The 19,204-nt window shown below is 36.8% G+C and overlaps 1 protein-coding gene across 1 annotated transcript in view; it reads right to left on the minus strand.

Moving 5' to 3' along the window:
* Positions 1-6,474: 6,474 nt before the first annotated feature.
* PHF3 (PHD finger protein 3) overlaps positions 6,475-19,204 on the minus strand; it is a 91,795-nt gene continuing 79,065 nt past the window's right edge. The window contains exons 9-15 of the mRNA XM_042783054.1: positions 17,907-18,038; positions 17,172-17,307; positions 15,743-15,938; positions 15,090-15,237; positions 12,717-12,806; positions 8,846-9,041; positions 6,475-8,636 (exon numbers count right to left, since the gene is read on the minus strand). Coding sequence (XP_042638988.1) covers positions 6,475-8,636; positions 8,846-9,041; positions 12,717-12,806; positions 15,090-15,237; positions 15,743-15,938; positions 17,172-17,307; positions 17,907-18,038 — 3,060 coding nt within the window. The remainder of the gene's footprint in view (positions 8,637-8,845; positions 9,042-12,716; positions 12,807-15,089; positions 15,238-15,742; positions 15,939-17,171; positions 17,308-17,906; positions 18,039-19,204) is intronic.

A 19,204-nucleotide genomic window follows, 5' to 3' on the forward strand; every position in this document is an offset into this window, starting at 1 on the left:
AAAAGAAAAAAAAAAAAATCCTATTACTAGCTGGTAATCAAATCTAATTTTAAAGATACACACTTTTTACGTATAAAGCCAAGAAAGCTGGTCTAAGGAAAGTTACAAAACTCTCAAGGAAACTGCCTAAACCACCTTCCATCATGAAATATGAGGATATAGTTACCTAGGCCAGCCCACGATATATTCCCATGAAACAATGTGCTTTTTCTTTAGGCAGCACTTCCCTAAGTGTGTCCCAACGAGCCAAGAATCCCCCAGACCTTTTTAGGGGGATCCATAAGGTCTTCCCTTTCCCAAAAATAAATCCATGTTGTCAGTTTTCCTTCATGTTTCATTTAAAATATTTTAATAAATTGAATGCAGAAGTTATGAGAATCTACCTGTCCTGAGTCAGACATTAGAGATGTACAAAAATAAAAAATGACACTGTTTGATTTAGTCTGGAAGCAATTTTTCATTAAAAACATTACATTAATACATAATGGGATTGTTATATGAAATATTTGTAAAGCTTATCCTTTTGATTTCTAATATGTTAAATGATATAATCCATGTAAACAAATGCTCTTTAGGATTCTTAATAATTTCTAAGAAAGTAAAGGAATCATGACATCAAAAAGTTTAAGAATTGCTGCTTTAAAGAGTCTTCTCACAGCTACAACTTTACGTTCAGATGGGATCATTTATTGGCCTCCTACACTACCTACAAGCTCCAAGAGGCTGGGACCTTCCTTTTGTTCACCATTGAATGTCACTAACCCAGCACACGCCTGCAGCACAGGCATACAAGTATTTGTTAAAGAACTGAAAATGGCTACCTAGAGTCTCCCAAGTCTAAATTACCGGGTCAGAATGGTTTTTTCCACCTTAAAATTCCAGAAATTCCATATGGTGTGTTATCAAATTCCATATGGTGTATTTTCTCATTTTTTGCTAATCTAGTAAAAATGGTGAAGATTTCCTGTGATATACTTTTCTGGCACAAAATAAAAGGTTAATAATAGACCTTTTAAGACAATTTAAAAATAAATGCTATGCTAAGATGCAACTATTGGTCTCTCCTCATCTGGAGCAAAGAGTAAGAAAATCAAAAACACATGGAAACAATTAGTCCAAAGGACTGATGGACCACAACAACCTCAATCTACCTCCCCCTAAGACCAGAACTAGATGTTGCCAGCTACCAATGCCACTCAGGAAAGGATCAAAATTGGAGATCCTGAATAGAGTAGGAGATAAAAATGTGGAACACAATTCAAAAACATAAAAAAAAAAAAAAAAAAAAAACAGGATTACTGGTTGGATAGTGACTGGTGAAACCCCCAAGACTATGATCCCTAGTCATCCTTTGGGCCTGGAATTGAACTCACCCCTGTGGCTTCTCTCCGCCAAACAATAGATGGGGCCTACAAAAGAACAACTGCACCAGGGAGATACACTTCTTAGAACAATCAACTATGGGAGATCAGAAGGTCAGCATTTGCTAGGGAGGCAGGCACGCATAGGCAAGGACAAAGGGAAAGGAGGAAGTGGGAAGAGAGCTGTTACACTGCAGGAATCGTAATCAATGTCATGAAAACAAAATGGGTCTGAACAGTTGAATCTAAAACTAATTTGCTTTGTAAAATTTCACTCAAATCACAAAAAGTTAAAAAAAAAAATACAAAAGTTACGATTCTGAAAAGTGTTGAATGTAAATGAGAATTTTTTTCAGCATAAGGGTGAAATAATACCAGGAGATGGCAATATTTGACTCTTAAAAATCCCTTTTAAGGTGGGGACCAGGTTTGCTGGTCTGATAGAGCCTGGTGGAAGCAATGAGACTATGGGCCCTAGCTGCCCTTCAGGTCTGGAATTGAACCCACACCCGTGGTTTCCAGCCAAGCAAAAGACAGGGATAGGAGTCGAACATTTACCCCAAGTAGATACACTCCTTGGAGAAAACAATCATGGGAGACAGAAGGGCTGCTTATGCACAGGGAGACAGCTCAGGGAGCAGGGGCCCATGGAGGGATGGACACTGGGAAGAGGTAACTATGGGGAGGAAGGGGGAGGGGAGCTATTGCATTGTGGTAAACTGTGGTCAATGTCATGAGACAAAGTGTATGTGAACTGCTATATGGAAAGTGAATTTGCTCTGTAAATCTTCACCCAAATCACAATAAAAAAAATACCTTTTAAAGAACAAAACCCACATCAGCTGCCATTAACCCCCACTCATGTGACCCCCATGTGCTGCAGAGAACCACATTACACAGGGTTTTCAAGGTTGTGATCTTTCAGGCCTTTCTTCTGACATGACCCTGGGTGGGTTGAATTGCCAAACTTTCAGTTAGCTGTCAAGCACATTAACTGTTTGTGCCACCCAGGGGCTGTTTTTAAAAAATGTACTTAAGAAAAAAATTACTTTAGAAAAAAGTATCCTTTTAAAACAAGGAGTATTTTAAGGTGACACTCTTGGCATGCTGAATTATTTCACAGAGAACTATTCAAGAGGTACTTGGAGTTATACTGGATTCACTGCCTTGAAGTACACATGGTGAGGTCTCCCCAGTAACTGTTCTCCATCTGTAAACTGACACAGTTTACATTCATCATTGTTACGTGCTGTGGAATCAGCCCTGACCCACAGCGACCCCTCCTTGGGTTTCTGAGGTAGTATCACTACAGAAGTAGATTGCCCAAGCATACTTCCAAGGAATGTGTGGTGGGTTTGAACCGCCAGCCTTCTGGTTAGCAGTCAAGTGCCTTACGCATAATAATCGGACTACTGTTTTAAGAGGGATTGAGGAGGTAAGGATAGTGCAATCGGTATATCCAATATTAAGTATACTATTCATTTTAAAATATCTGGTTCAGTAGCAAGCTCTAACACATTTAAGTGTAATTTATAAATTTTATAAATTCAGCTATTACAAATGAACCAGTTTTCTGTTAACACACCTATTAATGCCCAAGTAGCTTGTCACTCCCTTTTCTTCTCCAAACTTAATTTTCAACACCTACTATGGCCTTAGATGTTTTTTAACTCCAAAAATGTAAGAGGTTTCAGTTCGCCCACAACTAAGTGTTTGTCAGTCAAGAGCTGTGGATGGTAGAGTAGCCCCTCAAAGATGTCAATATCCTAATCGTTGGCCATAAATATGTTAAGTTACATGACAAAGTGAATTAAGGTTGCAGATAGAATGAAGGTTGCTAATAATCAGCTGACCTTAAAATGGGGAGATTATGTGGGGGAAGGGCTTGTAATCACAAGGGTCCTTAAAAGTGGGAGAATCAGAAAGAGCAACCTGACAAAGGCTTGGCTCTGTTGTTGGCTTTGAAGATGGAGGAAAGGTGGCCTCTCGAACCTGGTAATGGATTCTCTTCTAGAAAGGAATGCACCTTACTGACATCTTCATTTCAGACCAGTGAAATCAGTTTCAGGCTTCTGATTTACAAAACTGTTAAATAATGTGTATTAAGTCATTATGCTTGTGGTAATTTGTCACAGCGGAAGGAAGATGGGGCAATCTACTTCCGTAGTGATACCGCCTCGGAAACCCAAGGAGGAGCTCCTATGAGTCGGGTCCGACTTGACAGCACATAACAACAATTTATCACAGCAGCAGCACAGTAAGATATGTGGTTAATATAAATTGTCTTCTTGCTCATTTTTTGGGGCGAGTTGTTGCTTAGCATTGTTTTTGGACAGGTCAGTGATAAGGGGGAACGAGAGCTGTCAAGAGTCCATGTGATAAGCACTTTTCCTCTCTTCTCAATTCTCAGAACATGGGCATTAGAGAAAAAAATAGACAGGATTCCAACTCTATCAATACCAAAAAAAAAAAAAAAACCCTCATTGCCACCAAATGGATTTAACTCATAGCGACCCATCCATGTGTTTCCAAGACGGTATCTCTACAGAAGGAGATTGCCCAATTTTCCTTACGAGGAGCAGCTGGTGGCTTTGAACCGCTAGCCTTCTGGTTAGCAGTCAACTGTCTTAGGCACTACGCCACCACAGCTCTATCAATAGAAGTCAAATTTTAGGCACGTTTTTCTACTTTCCTAAGTCTTCCCCTTTCAGGGCTAAGAAAGATTGATGTAAAGCACTAAGACAAAGACTGGCCATACAAAGGGTTCATGAAGGCTTTTTATCAGCTTCACAAGGATTATAAAGGATAGACTCTGTATGGAGTCACTTTCCTATATCATACTCAATAGAGGTATGTATAAGCTGAATCTTAAAACAGTTCTAAATTTTAAAAGACATCACTGTTTTTAAGTAAGTTTTCCTAAAAACAAGAGGAACTGAAAGATAAACTTCATTCAATTCATGTTGTCTAAGGGTAGTTTAAAGTGGAATTTAAAGACTGAGAATGGCTCTGGATCTACTCCCTGAAAACTTTTACCATTTTCTTTCTCTTTCCTCACAAGGAAAACCTCAGTCAATATGCCCATTTTTTTTGTACCCTCTACATACAGTACTTCTGGGGTTCTAACATTTAGTAGCTCTGCAACCCCAGACGATGGTCATCTCTAATAACGGTCCACATCTATCTGCCTTGCTTATTTTAAAAGGGTATATCAAGATCCAATGAAATATGAAGAACAGTGCATTGCATTTTTTGTTTATTACCTAACAGGCAGTCAGAAACAGACATTAAGATCTCTTTCATTCTTCTTTACTTGGGCCTTGCAAAAGAAATCTGGCTCCTGATCAATCTCCCAAGTAGAAAAATCAATGAAAGCAGACTTACTGACAACATATGTATTTGAAGTAAAAACACTAACGTTCTCTTGTAAAACCATGACAATTTCTTCCTAACAATGCAAAAGATGACTGATACTAGGTTTTGTTTGTCTGAGGATTAACTGACTTTTAAGCTAAGAAGCTAGGATCTGACAGACAAGTAGACCAAAGTTAAACAAATTTTATTTAAATAAAAGTCCTGTGTTTCAGAACTTTTATGATTAATGTGATAGGGATTAAAAAGAAAAACGAAAGTGTTGCAAGTTGTTGCAAATTAGACAAAACATTTGGTTTTAAATTCCTTCTCTTTTTCCCTCCAGTGAGAAAAGCAAGGCTAATTCAGTTGCAGTAGTTCTTGACTCTTTAGACCCCTTACGAAAACAAAATCTTAATTTTGTGAAATCATTTATATTTTCTTCATTAGTACTGTTAAGTAAAAATACTGGTTTTTCTGTTTCTCTGTTTTACTGTCTCAACTGTCAGAATCATTCGATAGCTATAGTTTTAAATATTAGTAGTCAATACACATGTACTTTTTAAAGGTGTAAATCAATTTAGATTTGGATTAGTAATAGCATTCATATGCTTTGTATTTCAAATAAAGCTTGCATATGAAACTGTACAGTTACCCTAAAAAAAATTAGGGTTAATTACACATTTTACAAAAAGATTCACAACACATTTCTCATAAATAAAAGTTGTGTTCTTACAATGATTAATGAGTCAGTGTACCAAAATTTGAAGATGTACAACTTTTCAGAAATATATCTAAAGAGTAGGCCACAGTGGCACAGGTGTTTGTTAGTCCTCTTCATAATTCAATGGCCCATAAGCTAAGATTTTTTTAAAAATGCTTTTCTCCTGATCTAGTGCCTGAACAGATAGCTATGCTCATAAATTCTTGGTTGAGTTAGAAACAATGTCTGAAGAAACTAAAGCTTTAAAGAAGAAATTCTTTTACTACTTGAATTTTAAATCACACGCACAAAATAGGTGAGAAAGTCTTTTATCATATTTAGAATCAAAATATCCCTTAAAATATTTACATTTTACAGTAAAAAGGATAGCAAAACACAAGATCATGTACAAGCTTAAGTATTCAAGTTTCTGAAGAGCCAAAAATGGAGAGGAAAATAATGGCCTACTACAAAGCTGTAGTATATGGTAATAAAACGCCTTCAATGAGTGCAGATTAAAGCAATAAATGTACTCCTTGGACTTTTGATTCTTGGGTCAAAACTGCTCAACTAAATTATTAGTATAATCTGATTATGAAGTCCCTTGGCTTTTGCAGTTATAGAATTTTTTTTTGTAAAAAAAAACAGTGCAATTTAAAACAAAGTTACGGAGCACACACTATTCTCAAATTAGTTATTATATAAAGGACATTCACTAGAGGCAGTAAACATATTCCATAGTTAACCATATTTATCAATTACAGAATAAAACTAAAATTTCTAAGCCTTTATTGCATATTAATTAAACAAATCTTTGAATATACAGCAATGTAAAACTTTTAAAAATATTAAATTCCTACAACTAGAGACAGTTGGTACCAAGGGACGATGCGCAGTGGCACAGACGGCTCTGCACCAGCACATGAACTTACTGTTCTGCAAACCACCAATATTAAAAATTTAAAAGATGGCACAACCCTAGCAGGCCAACCTGACCAAGTTTTTAAGATAGAACATTTAATCGTTATTTAAACGTAATCTTGAAACAGCCTGCAAATTTTACCTTTTGCTTTTAGCTCTGTCAGTGTGGTCCCTATCTTTGTGGTACCTATCCCTGTCCTTTTCACCTTCTCTATGTTTACTTTTCTCTCGTTCTTTGTCCTTTTCATGGTCTTCACTTTTAGGTTTATCTGGTTTCTTGTCTACATTCCTACTCTCTCTGCTTGTTTTTCCATCTGCTCCTCGATCACCATGTGATAATCGATCACCATGTGATAACCGTGCCCTCTCTTTGTGCCCTTCCTCCCTGTTTTTTCTGTCTCTGTCCTTGTCTTGAGTTCTGTCTCTGCGTCTATGCCTTTCAGATTCTTGTTCCCATTCTTTTTCATGTCGTTCTCTTTTCAAATGGTGTGAATCACTGTAAAATCTCTGGCGGTCCCCCTTGCCTCTATTAAATGCCCTATCCAGCTGCTGTTGGTCTTGCCTACCCCAAGGGTCACTATGACGTCTTTCTGGTCTCCGAATGTCTTTAACATGGTAAAAATTTTGTGGGCCTATATACCTTGAAGCTTGTGAAAGGGGGCCCAACATACGCTGTGGCTGGCCTGCCAGATGAACAACAGGTGGCCAGGGAACCATGGGATTTTGAGGAAAGCCAAAGCCTGGAGGGGGAAGTAATGGGGGTGGTAAATGTGGTGGAAACCCAAACATGTTCTGTGGGGGGAAATTAGGAGGTCCTGGGAATGGAAATGCAGGGGGGCTGGACTTGAGATGCTGAAGGCTGGGCTGCTGTGGCCTCATGGGTGAGAAGTTTGCATTTGTTCTGGGGCTGGTGCTCCTAGAGGTAAAGCTGATACTTTTAGAAGGAAACTCTGATTGACACGTGTTTCCAATTTCAAAATGAGATGTGGGTGCGGCTGATCCTCTTCGTAATAGGTGCACAGTTTCAATATTTTGCATTAAAATATCCTCCTGTAAAGGTTTTGTTTGTTCTGTTTGAGAAGTGTGTATATTTTCTACTGAAGCTGAGTTTTGTGGAACAGTTGAATGATCACTCTGCTGAACACATGAGTTTTTCTCTACAGAAGACAACTTTTCATCTGCATTAGCTTGCTCTGGTAAGTGCTCCTTATTGTGTGACAGGCCAAGCAGGGTGTTTTTATCCCCATTTCGGCAACTTTCTCCATCTTTACTTTCTGATGTACTTACTGACTGACTTCGTCCTGCTGCTTGCCTGGGATCCCTTTTCAAGTTGATAAACTGTGGAGACCTTGTTGTGTTAGCAACAAGGTTGTCACCGCAGCCCAAATTACCATCTATGTTTCCTTTCCCTACATTAGACCTGCCTGGAGAACCAGTATTTGAAGTTCGGTTATCTTGTGAATTATTCTCTTGCTCTTGCAGCAACTGCTTTTTTAATGTCTTCTCTTTACTCTCTACAGTTTCCTCTTGTTTTGATTGGTTTGATAAATTTGTTAAGAATGCTTCTGTAGAAATATCTGGTGGTTTACCTCTGAGACTAAGATTCGTTAAGGGTCCTGGAGAGATGGAAGAGGAAGCCAGTACTGAGGAAGAGGACCCCTGCACCGACGTTTCTTCTTCTACTACTACTGGACTCCCTGTAGCTTCTGACTGATTATCTACTTTAACCTTTACCTCCTTCGCTTCACCATCAGTTACTTCTAATTTATCTAATTTCTCTGCTTCGGGGCTGGTTTGCTCATCTATAAACGGAATTTCTTTAACAGTATTTTGTTCTGCCACTGGCTGAGCCGGTTCGTATACTTGACCAGTAGAGCCCAAGAGGCTTTGAAGTATATCATCCACAGGAAGAGGTTTATTTGCTAATTCCAGAGTAGAGGGTTGATTTTCCCAGCCAATCAATACCCCAGGAAGAAATCTTAAAGGTTTTGGTGGCTCTTGTTTGGTGACTTCCACTACAGGTTCAATTGCTGTTGCAAGGTCTTCTTGAAGAGTCTGTTGAGGCTTATTTCTCTGCTTGTGTAATACAGTTGTAAAAGAATTAAAAAAGTCATTTTCTTCCTCTGGTGCTTCCTCTGTACACACTTCTATTTTACTTTTTTTATCAGGTGGCAGTGCCACTTGTACACTTTCAGGAGCCTCAGCTGTATGACTAGTGCTAGCAGTAGCACTATGCTGTCGCTTCAGTTTTTGACGAATAATCAAGCCCAACAGCAGATTAGGTCTATGGAGTTCAAGCCCTGTACAAAATCAAAAACATCAATCAATAGTCATTGTTGATCATTACAATAAGGGTATGATTTTGCAGGTTATCTCAAATGGGTACTTGTCCCTGCCAAGCCATCTAGAGGTCTAGATCCAAAAAACAAAGCAGAATAAGTTTTTTTTTATTTGAATCCCACCTCCCACTTTATTTAAATCACATACTATCATTAAAATGTATACCTACCAGGTCCATCAAAAGGCACCAGTGGATGGGGAATTTTATCTGTGGCGCTTAGCGGAATAAGGTACAAATCCTTGACCTGCTTCATGTTGTTGGCTGCTACTCCATAGCGCTTTCTGCTACTGAAGTATGCGAACAGCAAAGTATAAGAAATCTGGTCTTCTTCAGTTACTGGTGTGAAGCGAACCACACAAATTTCCTATTCAAGAAAAATAACAAATCATTGTTAAAAAAATAGCCTAAAGTAATATCTATCAAGTGTTATAATGATGATTACCAAATATTATAGTTTACCAAGTTAAATACAGATAAGAATTCTGAAAGAAAACAACCCTCAGGGAAAGAGTTCTGCTGATCCTTTGATGGATTTCATTTATATGAAGTCTGCCCATAAGAAACTGAGGCCCAAGGTGATTTGTTCAATGAGACCCAAGGGTTTTGACATCTACACTATGACCTGATTTCCAACGTGATCGCCACAGGCACTAACACATACACACAAACACAAAAATCTATTGATGACTATCTAGCTTACCGGGATTGCTCTTCGGTAATTGGGAGGTGGGGGGCGGGGGGAGACACCCAGGGCCTGTTTTTAAAAAATGTACTTAAGAAAAAAATTACTTTAGAAAAAAGTATCCTTTTAAAACAAGGAGTATTTTAAGGTGACACTCTTGGCATGCTGAATTATTTCACAGAGAACTATTCAAGAGGTACTTGGAGTTATACTGGATTCACTGCCTTGAAGTACACATGGTGAGGTCTCCCCAGTAACTGTTTTCCATCTGTAAACTCAAACAGTTTACAGTCATCATTGTTATGTGCTGTGGAATCAGCCCCGACCCACAGCGACCCCTCCTTGGGTTTCTGAGGTAGTATCACTACAGAAGTAGATTGCCCAAGCATACTTCCAAGGAATGTGTGGTGGGTTTGAACCGCCAGCCTTCTGGTTAGCAGTCAAGTGCCTTACGCATAATAATCGGACTACTGTTTTAAGAGGGATTGAGGAGGTAAGGATAGTGCAATTGGTATATCCAATATTAAGTATACTATTCATTTAAAATATCTGGTTCAGTAGCAAGCTCTAACACATTTAAGTGTAATTTATAAATTTTATAAATTCAGCTATTACAAATGAACCAGTTTTCTGTTAACATACCTATTAATGCCCAAGTAGCTTGTCACTCCCTTTTCTTCTCCAAACTTAATTTTCAACACCTACTATGGCCTTAGATGTTTTTTAACTCCAAAAATGTAAGAGGTTTCAGTTCGCCCACAACTAAGTGTTTGTCAGTCAAGAGCTGTGGATGGTAGAGTAGCCCCTCAAAGATGTCAATATCCTAATCCTTGGCCATAAATATGTTAAGTTACATGACAAAGTGATGACCTCTAATACACATAGGTAATAAGTTTTGTAAAATTATTTGGTTTACTAAGGCAATTTTTTGCTTGCTTCTAGATTCTTAGCTTTGTTCCAAATAGAAAAGATATTCCTAACTAGGTACTGATTTCACAGTGTAAAAAACAAATTCTTTTGCATGAAGGTATACACTGAAGAGCACTATATTTATTTAAAATTCATGCAGGATCCTAAAGAAAACATATGAATGAGTTGAATGGTGGCTCTGCCTTTTATAAAAGGTCTGTCATCTAAACTGCCCTCTTTTAGATGAAAAAAATACACCATATATATATATTAGGTAAGACTATTACAGGTTCTACTCAGTTCAAGATGAAAGCATACTACAAAGTCTTGGGCACCAATATATGGACATACTCCAGAATGATTTTCAAAATGTCCAAGAGTCCTATCTCCTATTTTCACAGCCACAAAAAGTGGTAGCAGATAAAAGTAATTTTTTTTTACAGTGCTTTAAAGTCTATTTGTACTCTATCACTGTACTAATTTAAAATCTAAAATCTACACTGGGGGAAAAACAAACTCACTTCAGCTTAAGATCATCTACTTTGGATTGTTCCCAAGAAAACCACTGCTGTGTGCCAGTGAAAGGATTCTGACTTGAAGCAACTCTATAGGCAGACAGAATGACCCTAAAGAGTATAATCTCTATGGAAACAGACAGCTGTATCTTTTTCTCACAGAGCAACTGGTAGATTCAAACCATCAACCTTTCAGTTAGTACCCAAGCTCTTACATGCTGTGCCACCAAGGTTCCTAAAGAAAAATTGTTGTTGTTATTATGTGCCGTCGAGTCGGACGCGACTCACAGCGACCCCTTCTTGGGTTTCCGAGGCAGTATCACTACGGAAGTAGATTGCCCCATCTTCCTTCCGGGAAGTGGCTGGTGGGTTTGAACCACCAGCCTTCTGGGTAGCAGTCAAGTGCCTTAGGCACTATGCTACCAGAGCTTCAAAGACAAATTAGAGGCCCCTAATCGTATCTTAAAGAAGAGAGGCAGAAAATTAATGCTCACTAATTCAAGATTTATTTATTGAATGCCTGCACAGTGTCGCTTAACATCCACGGTATGGTCTGTGAAATAGGGCGTTTTATGATTTGACTGTTGTGAAATACCGTATTATATAAAGGAAATCCTCAGATTATAAAGGAGTTTAAATTCAATTTAAAGGAGTCTTTAAATTGAATTTGGATTTAAGTCAGAACAGTCAGCTATGGTTCATATCTCATGTCAGTCAAATGTTTCTTTTAGCATATAGTACATAGTGTACCTTCCATGCATAAATACATTAAAGAAACACTTTCAGATACACTAACACCTGTTTAAAACAATACAGTAATAATAACAATAATGTTTTGATGTGCATCACAAAGCAGCACCTGTTATAACAAACCACTGTATTTTTAATATAATGTAAGCTTTACAGAGGTTGGGACCACAGATGTATATGCTGTTGGGATGTCTGAGTGTATGACAGTATGAGGCACATGACTGTAATATGTTAGGTATAATCACCTTTGGGGGAGAAAATTATTTTTTCTAATGATTTAATTTCCCTGTGTACATTCTGTTCAATGAAGAAAAAAAAAAAAAATAAAGAATGACTGTTATAGATGCTTCTGTCTTCCAGTATTGATCGATTCTCCTCCTTTCCTCCTATTTGTACCTGGGCACATGGGCATCCAATAGTCATCATATTTCCTAATCTCTCTAGCAAGCTAGGTAAGGGTATATGACTAAGTTTCTGTCAATGGAAGTAACAGGAAGAAAATGATGAATACAATTTCAATGCCTTGCCCTTAAACAACTGGACATGATTCCTTATTCTTTCCTACTTAATGCTGACGAATCACAGCTCTGACAATGGTTAACTGATATGGGCAACATTCTTGAGAAAAGCAGAATAAAAACAAGGAGCCTGTTGTCTCTGGATGATTTTGTAGAACCAGAACCAACTAACTACCCTGAATGACTAGTCTAACTAACACAAGAGAAAAACAGACTTCTGTATTCTTTGAGTCACTATATTTTAGAGTCTCTGTGATAGTGGGTTTATTTTTATCATTTTGCTAGAGCTAAGACTGTGCCCTACCAAAAACACTTTCTATAAGTAAGGTAAAAATTCCAGAATGAATTTCAATACTTACTTAGAAGGATTTCTTCTAAAACACTGACAGAAGCCATGAAAAAAGCATATTAGGAAAAAAAAAAAAAGGAATACTGGGTTGTTTTGAGCCTTAATAAATAATTTTTATTTCAGTTTTGTGAGACATAACATATAGCTTTAGAATCTATACCAGTTCTGATCAATAGATTCAATCTATTCTAATAGATTATAAAATAATCTATTAACAATAAGGTCCCCTTCTGCAGGAGGCCTTCTACAAGAACTCTGAGTGGTTTACTTACAAACACTTGCCTGTGTTAGTATAGTGAAATCAAGTTCTCCTTACCTTGGTTCCTGATGCTTTTATTTTTTCCACATAATCCCAAACTGTCTGAGGTGATATCCTGCCACCTACTTGGATACTATCTGGTAGGTCCTATGGTAAAAAAAATAAAGGTGATCATGTATACAGAATAGATTATAATATTCATAATTCATATAAATTTAGCTCTAAAACTAATTTGAAACAATAATTAAAACAAGTACATAAAAATATCATGAAATAGATTAGAGATAATAATATAGTACCATGATAACCATTAGGTTTTACCTCAAATGCCAACTCCAAATGACTGAAGTAGATGCCCAAAATATAACTAGTAAGGAAGAGTACGAAGTCATGCCAGGTCTCAGCAGAACAGACAGGCACAGAAAATGGAAGCAAGCAGTCGTAAGCTCACATTCGTAATCCAGAAAGGGTATATTTTAGAGTATTAAGGGAGACTGTTTTTCCCTTGTCCATTTTTTTTCTCTTTTTTCAATTTTTGTTCATAGTGGCAAGGGTATTCCTTAATTATTAATAACTAGATTTCAGAGGTTATAGAATTAGAGAGTATATTTTTGCACAGAAAAGAGTACATTGTTAAAATGTAAAATTCACTTTATAAGAAAGTGCAATCTTTCTTTAAACAGGTAAGTACACATAAAATCAATAATGTATACTTTATGTTAGCTTTAAAAAATAGGCAACTTTCAGCCAAACAACAGACAGGCTTATAAGGTGAACAGTAATTCCAGGGAGGTATGTCCTCCTTAGAACAATCAAACATATGAGATAAAAAATGTATTATTTACCCAGGAATAAAGCTCAGAAAGCAGGTGAGATAGGAAAGAAGGTTGAAGGGAAACAGTAAACGCAGGGAGGAGGTGCAAAGAGTGCTGTTATGTTGTAGTGATAGCAATGAATGTCACAAAACAAAATGCATGTAAATTGTTTAATGGAAAACCAATATACTCTGTAAACTTTCACCCATACCACAATTTAAAAAAAAAAAAAAAAAGGTAATAGGGAAGCAAAATACTGTAAAGGCTCTTTAAAAAAAATTCTACATTTATGGTCACTGCACTAAAAATGAATGAAAAAAGTGAATGTTACAAATGAACAGAACAAACAGCAAAATAAACTTTTAACATATATATGGTATATATGCACTGATTTGGGAGCTTTTGGTGGTAGTGCCTAAGGCATCTGACTGCTAACCAGAAGACTAGAGGTTCAAGCCCACCAGCCACTCCTCAGAAGGAAAGTTGGACAATCTACTTCAGTAGAATTACCGCCTCGGAAACTCAAGGAGGGGTCAGTAGGAGTCAGATCAGACTCGACAGCAGTGAGTTTGGTTTTTTGGTTTATGCACTGACTTATTTTCATTCTACATATACAAAAATCATAGATTTTCTTCAAAAAATTTTTTCATTTATCATAGTAGTATTATATTACTGTTGCTTATTTTCCACAAACACTACATAATAGTTCCTTCTCATTCTGTAAGGTATAAAACCAACCAAGGGTATCACTTCAGAAACAATGATCACTGGTCTCATGGGCTATTAATTAGATATACACCTTCAACTTTAGTTTACACTAGATAGAGTTCATAGAAATAGGAGGTATTATAGCCATGAATCTAGGGAAACATAAAAAGTGAGGGAATTAGAAGACCTGTTTAACAATGAAAAATATTCACGATGGCTACCACTGAAGAACATAACTAGGTCGTCAGTCTCTCATGTAAGTCTATATTTAAAGAACAAACATCTATCTATACCGACTCTTACTAATTTTTAAGATTGTATTTTATTGTGCTTTAGGTGGAATTTACACAGCAAATTAGGTTTCCATTTAATTTGTATACAAATTGTTCTCTGACAGTGGTTACATTTCTCATAATACACCAACATTTTCATTATTTCCATTCCTGTTTTTCTATTTCCATTAATCTAGCTTCCTTCCCCTACTTATCATCTTTAGGGTAAAAGGTGACCATTTGGTCTCATATAGTTGATTATTTAAGGGAGTACAGTACTGATAGGTGATATTGTTTATCCTGTAAGCCAGTCTATTGTTTGAACCTCTGAAAGTAGCTTCAGCTACAAGTTCAAAGGGTATCTTAGGGTGATAGTCTCAGGGTCTCCTAATTTTTAATTCTCTAGTATAGTGAGCTACATACTGGAAAATATGTGGATAAAGTTTTTCATAAATAAATACAGTTGTTCACAATTCTAAAAAACCTATTTTTGAATTCATAATTACATTAATTAAGCTATTTAAGAATCAGTGCTCATAAATATTTGTACTGTGAACTTTATGTTGCTTCCCTGCCTGCTGCTTTCAGAAACACACCTGCCAACCCAGGCATAAGAGGGTAGAAATTTACAGTACCTCTGTCAAATATTCAGGGGAGCCTGACACCGGGTAAGCTTTAGTAACAAATTTTGCCACAGAAGGCATGTTGATAAAACCTTTCCAGATGAAGTTCAAACGAGCCAGGAAAGTAGATTCAACCTCAACTGTTCCAGGCATCTCAGGACTAGAAAATGACATTAAAAAATTAGCAGCCTGAAGATATATTCATTAATCCATTTTCTATAGTCATCAGTTACATCTATTTTAGCACATCAAGAAGGCCAAAATATATAAAGATTATTAATTAAAGGGATTACGCTTTCACTTTACAAAATTATACTCACATTTACCTAGACATATTATACAAACTCATTCTGCTTGGTTTAGGTGGAATATGGTCCACAGAAGTACAAGCAATTTCTCTTTAATAATCTATTTCCTGCCTCTTGGGACCAACATAACTAAAAAGAGTTTTAAAGTCTTATTTCTATATATTCAAATGTCTAAATTAACTTTAAGAGTCTTGTTTTTTCCTCCAAATTCATGTAGCGTATGGGAAACATGTTTACTTCTGCAAAAGAAGGTTCCTAAGAGATATGTATGTCACTTGCCTGTTTTTGAAAACCTCCTAATATATGGCAAAGATCTACTGACTACTATTATAGAAATTATCACTAAGAGAAAATTACCGTGGGGCAGGAGAGAACGATGACTTTGGAGATTCTTGCTTCTCGTCTTCAAAGAATTCAGAAGTCAAAATATTTGAGGTTGAAGACAGTGCATCTGCTATACTTTCTGCTTCGTTGTCTGAATGTTTACGAGATACTCCAACAACAACTTTCACTTTTTTTGGAGAAAGATCATCTACAGGTGGTGCCATTCGACCTAACACCAGAAGACATCAAGATAATACATTTCTGCAAACTCCAATTTCTATAATTTAATATAATTTTTACTTTTTAAAACTACTCAGGTTCCTTGATTCAATTTTTGAATAATCATACATTTTTTTATTACTATCAACATTACTCATGAGTTTTATCACACCTGTGTTTAAGAATCAACAATGAATTTACTAGTGTCCTCACCATCCCCAGTCCTCTTTAATATCCAAGGACTCACGCTTATCTGAAATGTAATTTATGACACACTGTGCAGAGTTCTACTTGTAATATACTTCATTTCTCATTTCAAATCATTTTACAAATATTCTCACTTAAATTTAAAACACAGTCATAAGTAAATATGTAATAATGTTGTGGTTGTTAGTTGCCATCACATTGATTCCAAGTCATGGAGATCCCATACGTACAGAGCAGAAACACGCCTTAGGTTTTTAAAGGCTATGACCTTTAGGAAGCAGATTGCCAAGCCTCTCTTCTGAGGTGCCTCTGGGTGTGTTCAAACCACTAACAGTTTGGCAAGTAGTCACGTGCTTAACCATCTGCACCACCCAAAACTAAAACACCAAACTCAGTGCTGTCCAGTCGGATCCGACTCATAGCAACCCCTCCCTGGGTTTCCGAGGCAGTATCACTACGGAAGTAGACTGCCCAGTCTTCCTTCCACGGAGTGGCTGGTGGGTTTGAACTGCCAGCCTTCTGGATAGCAGTCACATGCCTTAGGCGCTACCCATAAAAATGTGATAGCACACAATTTCTCTCTTACTGATGTGAAAAATTATGAAAAGAGGTATTAAAAGCATCTCAAACTGAAAAGTTTATCTAGTTTATAACTAGAACCCAAAACAGTTTCTTGATTTCATAACAAATATATTTTAACTAAATGACACCATTTCCAATAGTCATGAGAAGTAACTTGAAGAAATGAGTAAAACATATGTTTTATCTTATTATTACTGTGAATGGCATGAGCCTGGAATGAATTCAGGAAGAAGACATCAGGTACATGATTTGGTTGAAGAGATACACACAGACCAATATTTGTACTGATGTATACACTGTTCTTCCAATTTCACATTGCGACTCATAAGTAGTAACCACCAATCCAATACTAAGAAAACAAAAACCTACTTAAATTACAAATACTCATATACAAACACAAGTAGCCCCCTTTCAAAATGAAAGTAATATTTTATGAAGAAAAATTTCCAACTACCTATGCAAATTTTACAGTTAAGATCAAAAAGATGCTGCCTGTGTTGACTAGTGGTATCCTTAGACATCGAGTCAATCTCATCTTTTTGTTTCTCAGGTTCCTCTGTCTTCTCTAATGACTTATTGGCTGTAGGTTCCTAAGAAAATAAGAGAGTAAAAGTTAGTTTTAGCTGTGAAAATCTGGCCTCAGTTCATAAAATCATTCTGTATTTTATTGCTAGAATTTTTCCCCAAATGAAACTCATCAGTTCATAGGTTGTTTTTCCTGTTTCTTAAAAAAAAAAAATTTGGTAGATTTAATTATGTCTTGAAAGAGTAAAATCTCAAAACATTCTTCATACCCCAAAGCTTCTAACAAGATTTCAAATTATTTTTTCACTGATATTTGAAAATAATGAACACTACACCAGTTTGCAAACTATAATCTGCCTAAAAAGCACCTACAGATTTCTAAGCCTACTAAGAAATTCATGAAGTTAACGACAGACCCCAGGAATCCACATTTAATAAGTGTTTAGCAGATGTCTGTGATGCAGACAGCCTGTATACTGTCTATGTACAATCTGCACACAGAGAAACAATAATCTAAACATCACAAAACTACTAGACTATTAAAACAGGCTACTTTCAAATGTATACATTTTTTAAAATTCTTCTATTTTAAGAATAAGCAAATAAAATCCTGTCTGAATCTTTATGTTTAGAGTACTACAAAACATCCTGTTTTTATCTTTACCTGAATCTCCATAGCAGCTTCCTGCTCTTTAATTGGGGCATCACTCTCAATTTCTATTTCACCTTTATGAGTTATTTTTGTGATCGGTCGTCTTTCAACTTCTCTCTGCTCTTTCTCAATCATCTCTATGGTCTAAGAGGAAATGTTACAAAATAAATATTTCAGAATTTAAAATATGTAATTCCAAATGTACAAATTTATATAACACTAAGAACATACCTAAAAATGAAAGAATAATGACAGATAATCTTTTCATCTTCACATAGTCTGTTGGACAACAAAAACTACTGAGCACTTATATATATGACAGATACTGTTTTAAGTGGTGGGGTTACAAGAATGAGATCCTATACTTGAGTCTTGAGAAGTTCATTAACAGGAAGTGATTAAAGTGCAGGAGAATTTTCAAAGTGATGAAACTTAACATTGATTTTAAAAATCTGCTTTCTGGTTTAGTACTTCTGCAGCTGTCCCAAAGAACTGAGATCTATATAGTTTGTAGGTTCCTAACGTGATGCTCTGGTAGCATAGTGCCTAAGGCACATACTGCTAACCAGAAGGCTGGCGGTTCAAACCCACCAACCACTCCTCGGAAGGAAGACGGGCAATCTACTTCATAGTGATACTGCCTCGGAAACCCAAGGAGGGGTCGCTATCCGACTCAATGACACATTAACAACAAATAACAACGTGATGTTCTAGCGTCTCCCAAAATAGCCGAGGTACATTCACACATCAGAAACAACCTGTTATCAGGTGTTTCCTGGCTGAGCTTAGTGGTAGTGATAATTCACAGGTGAACAAGCTCAGCAATAAGACATAAAAATGAAGCAGATATAGAAAGAAGTAGTAAAAAGCACCTGAGAGTAGAGTGCAGTAAGGAGGGTAAACAGAAAAAAAACCCAACTCACTGCCATAGAGTCTAATCCAAATCACAGCAACCCTCACTGGGTTTCTGAGGCAGTAAATCTTTACCGAAGTAGATTGCCCAGTCTTCTTTCTCAGAGTGTCTGGTGGGTTTGAACCGCCAATGTTCAGGATAGCAATCAAATGCCTTTGGCACTATGCCACCAGAGCTCCTTAAAGAGGGTAAAGACTTAATTAATCCAATTTTTCTCCCCTTTGTGGTCATCATCCCTTAAAGAAAAAAATCAAGGAGGCGGGGCAAGATGGCGGACTAGGCAGAAGGATTGCACAGACCCTCTTCAACAAAGAAAAGGGAAACCAATAAATACAGACACAGAAGATAATCTTGGACCCCTGAGCCTTGAAGGAAAGGATGCAGATTTGGACTAAAC

This window comes from Orycteropus afer, unplaced genomic scaffold (genome assembly GCF_000298275.1).
Source record: "Orycteropus afer afer isolate SDZICR_OR568_19922 unplaced genomic scaffold, OryAfe1.0 scaffold00615, whole genome shotgun sequence".
Classification (NCBI taxonomy): domain Eukaryota; kingdom Metazoa; phylum Chordata; class Mammalia; order Tubulidentata; family Orycteropodidae; genus Orycteropus; species Orycteropus afer.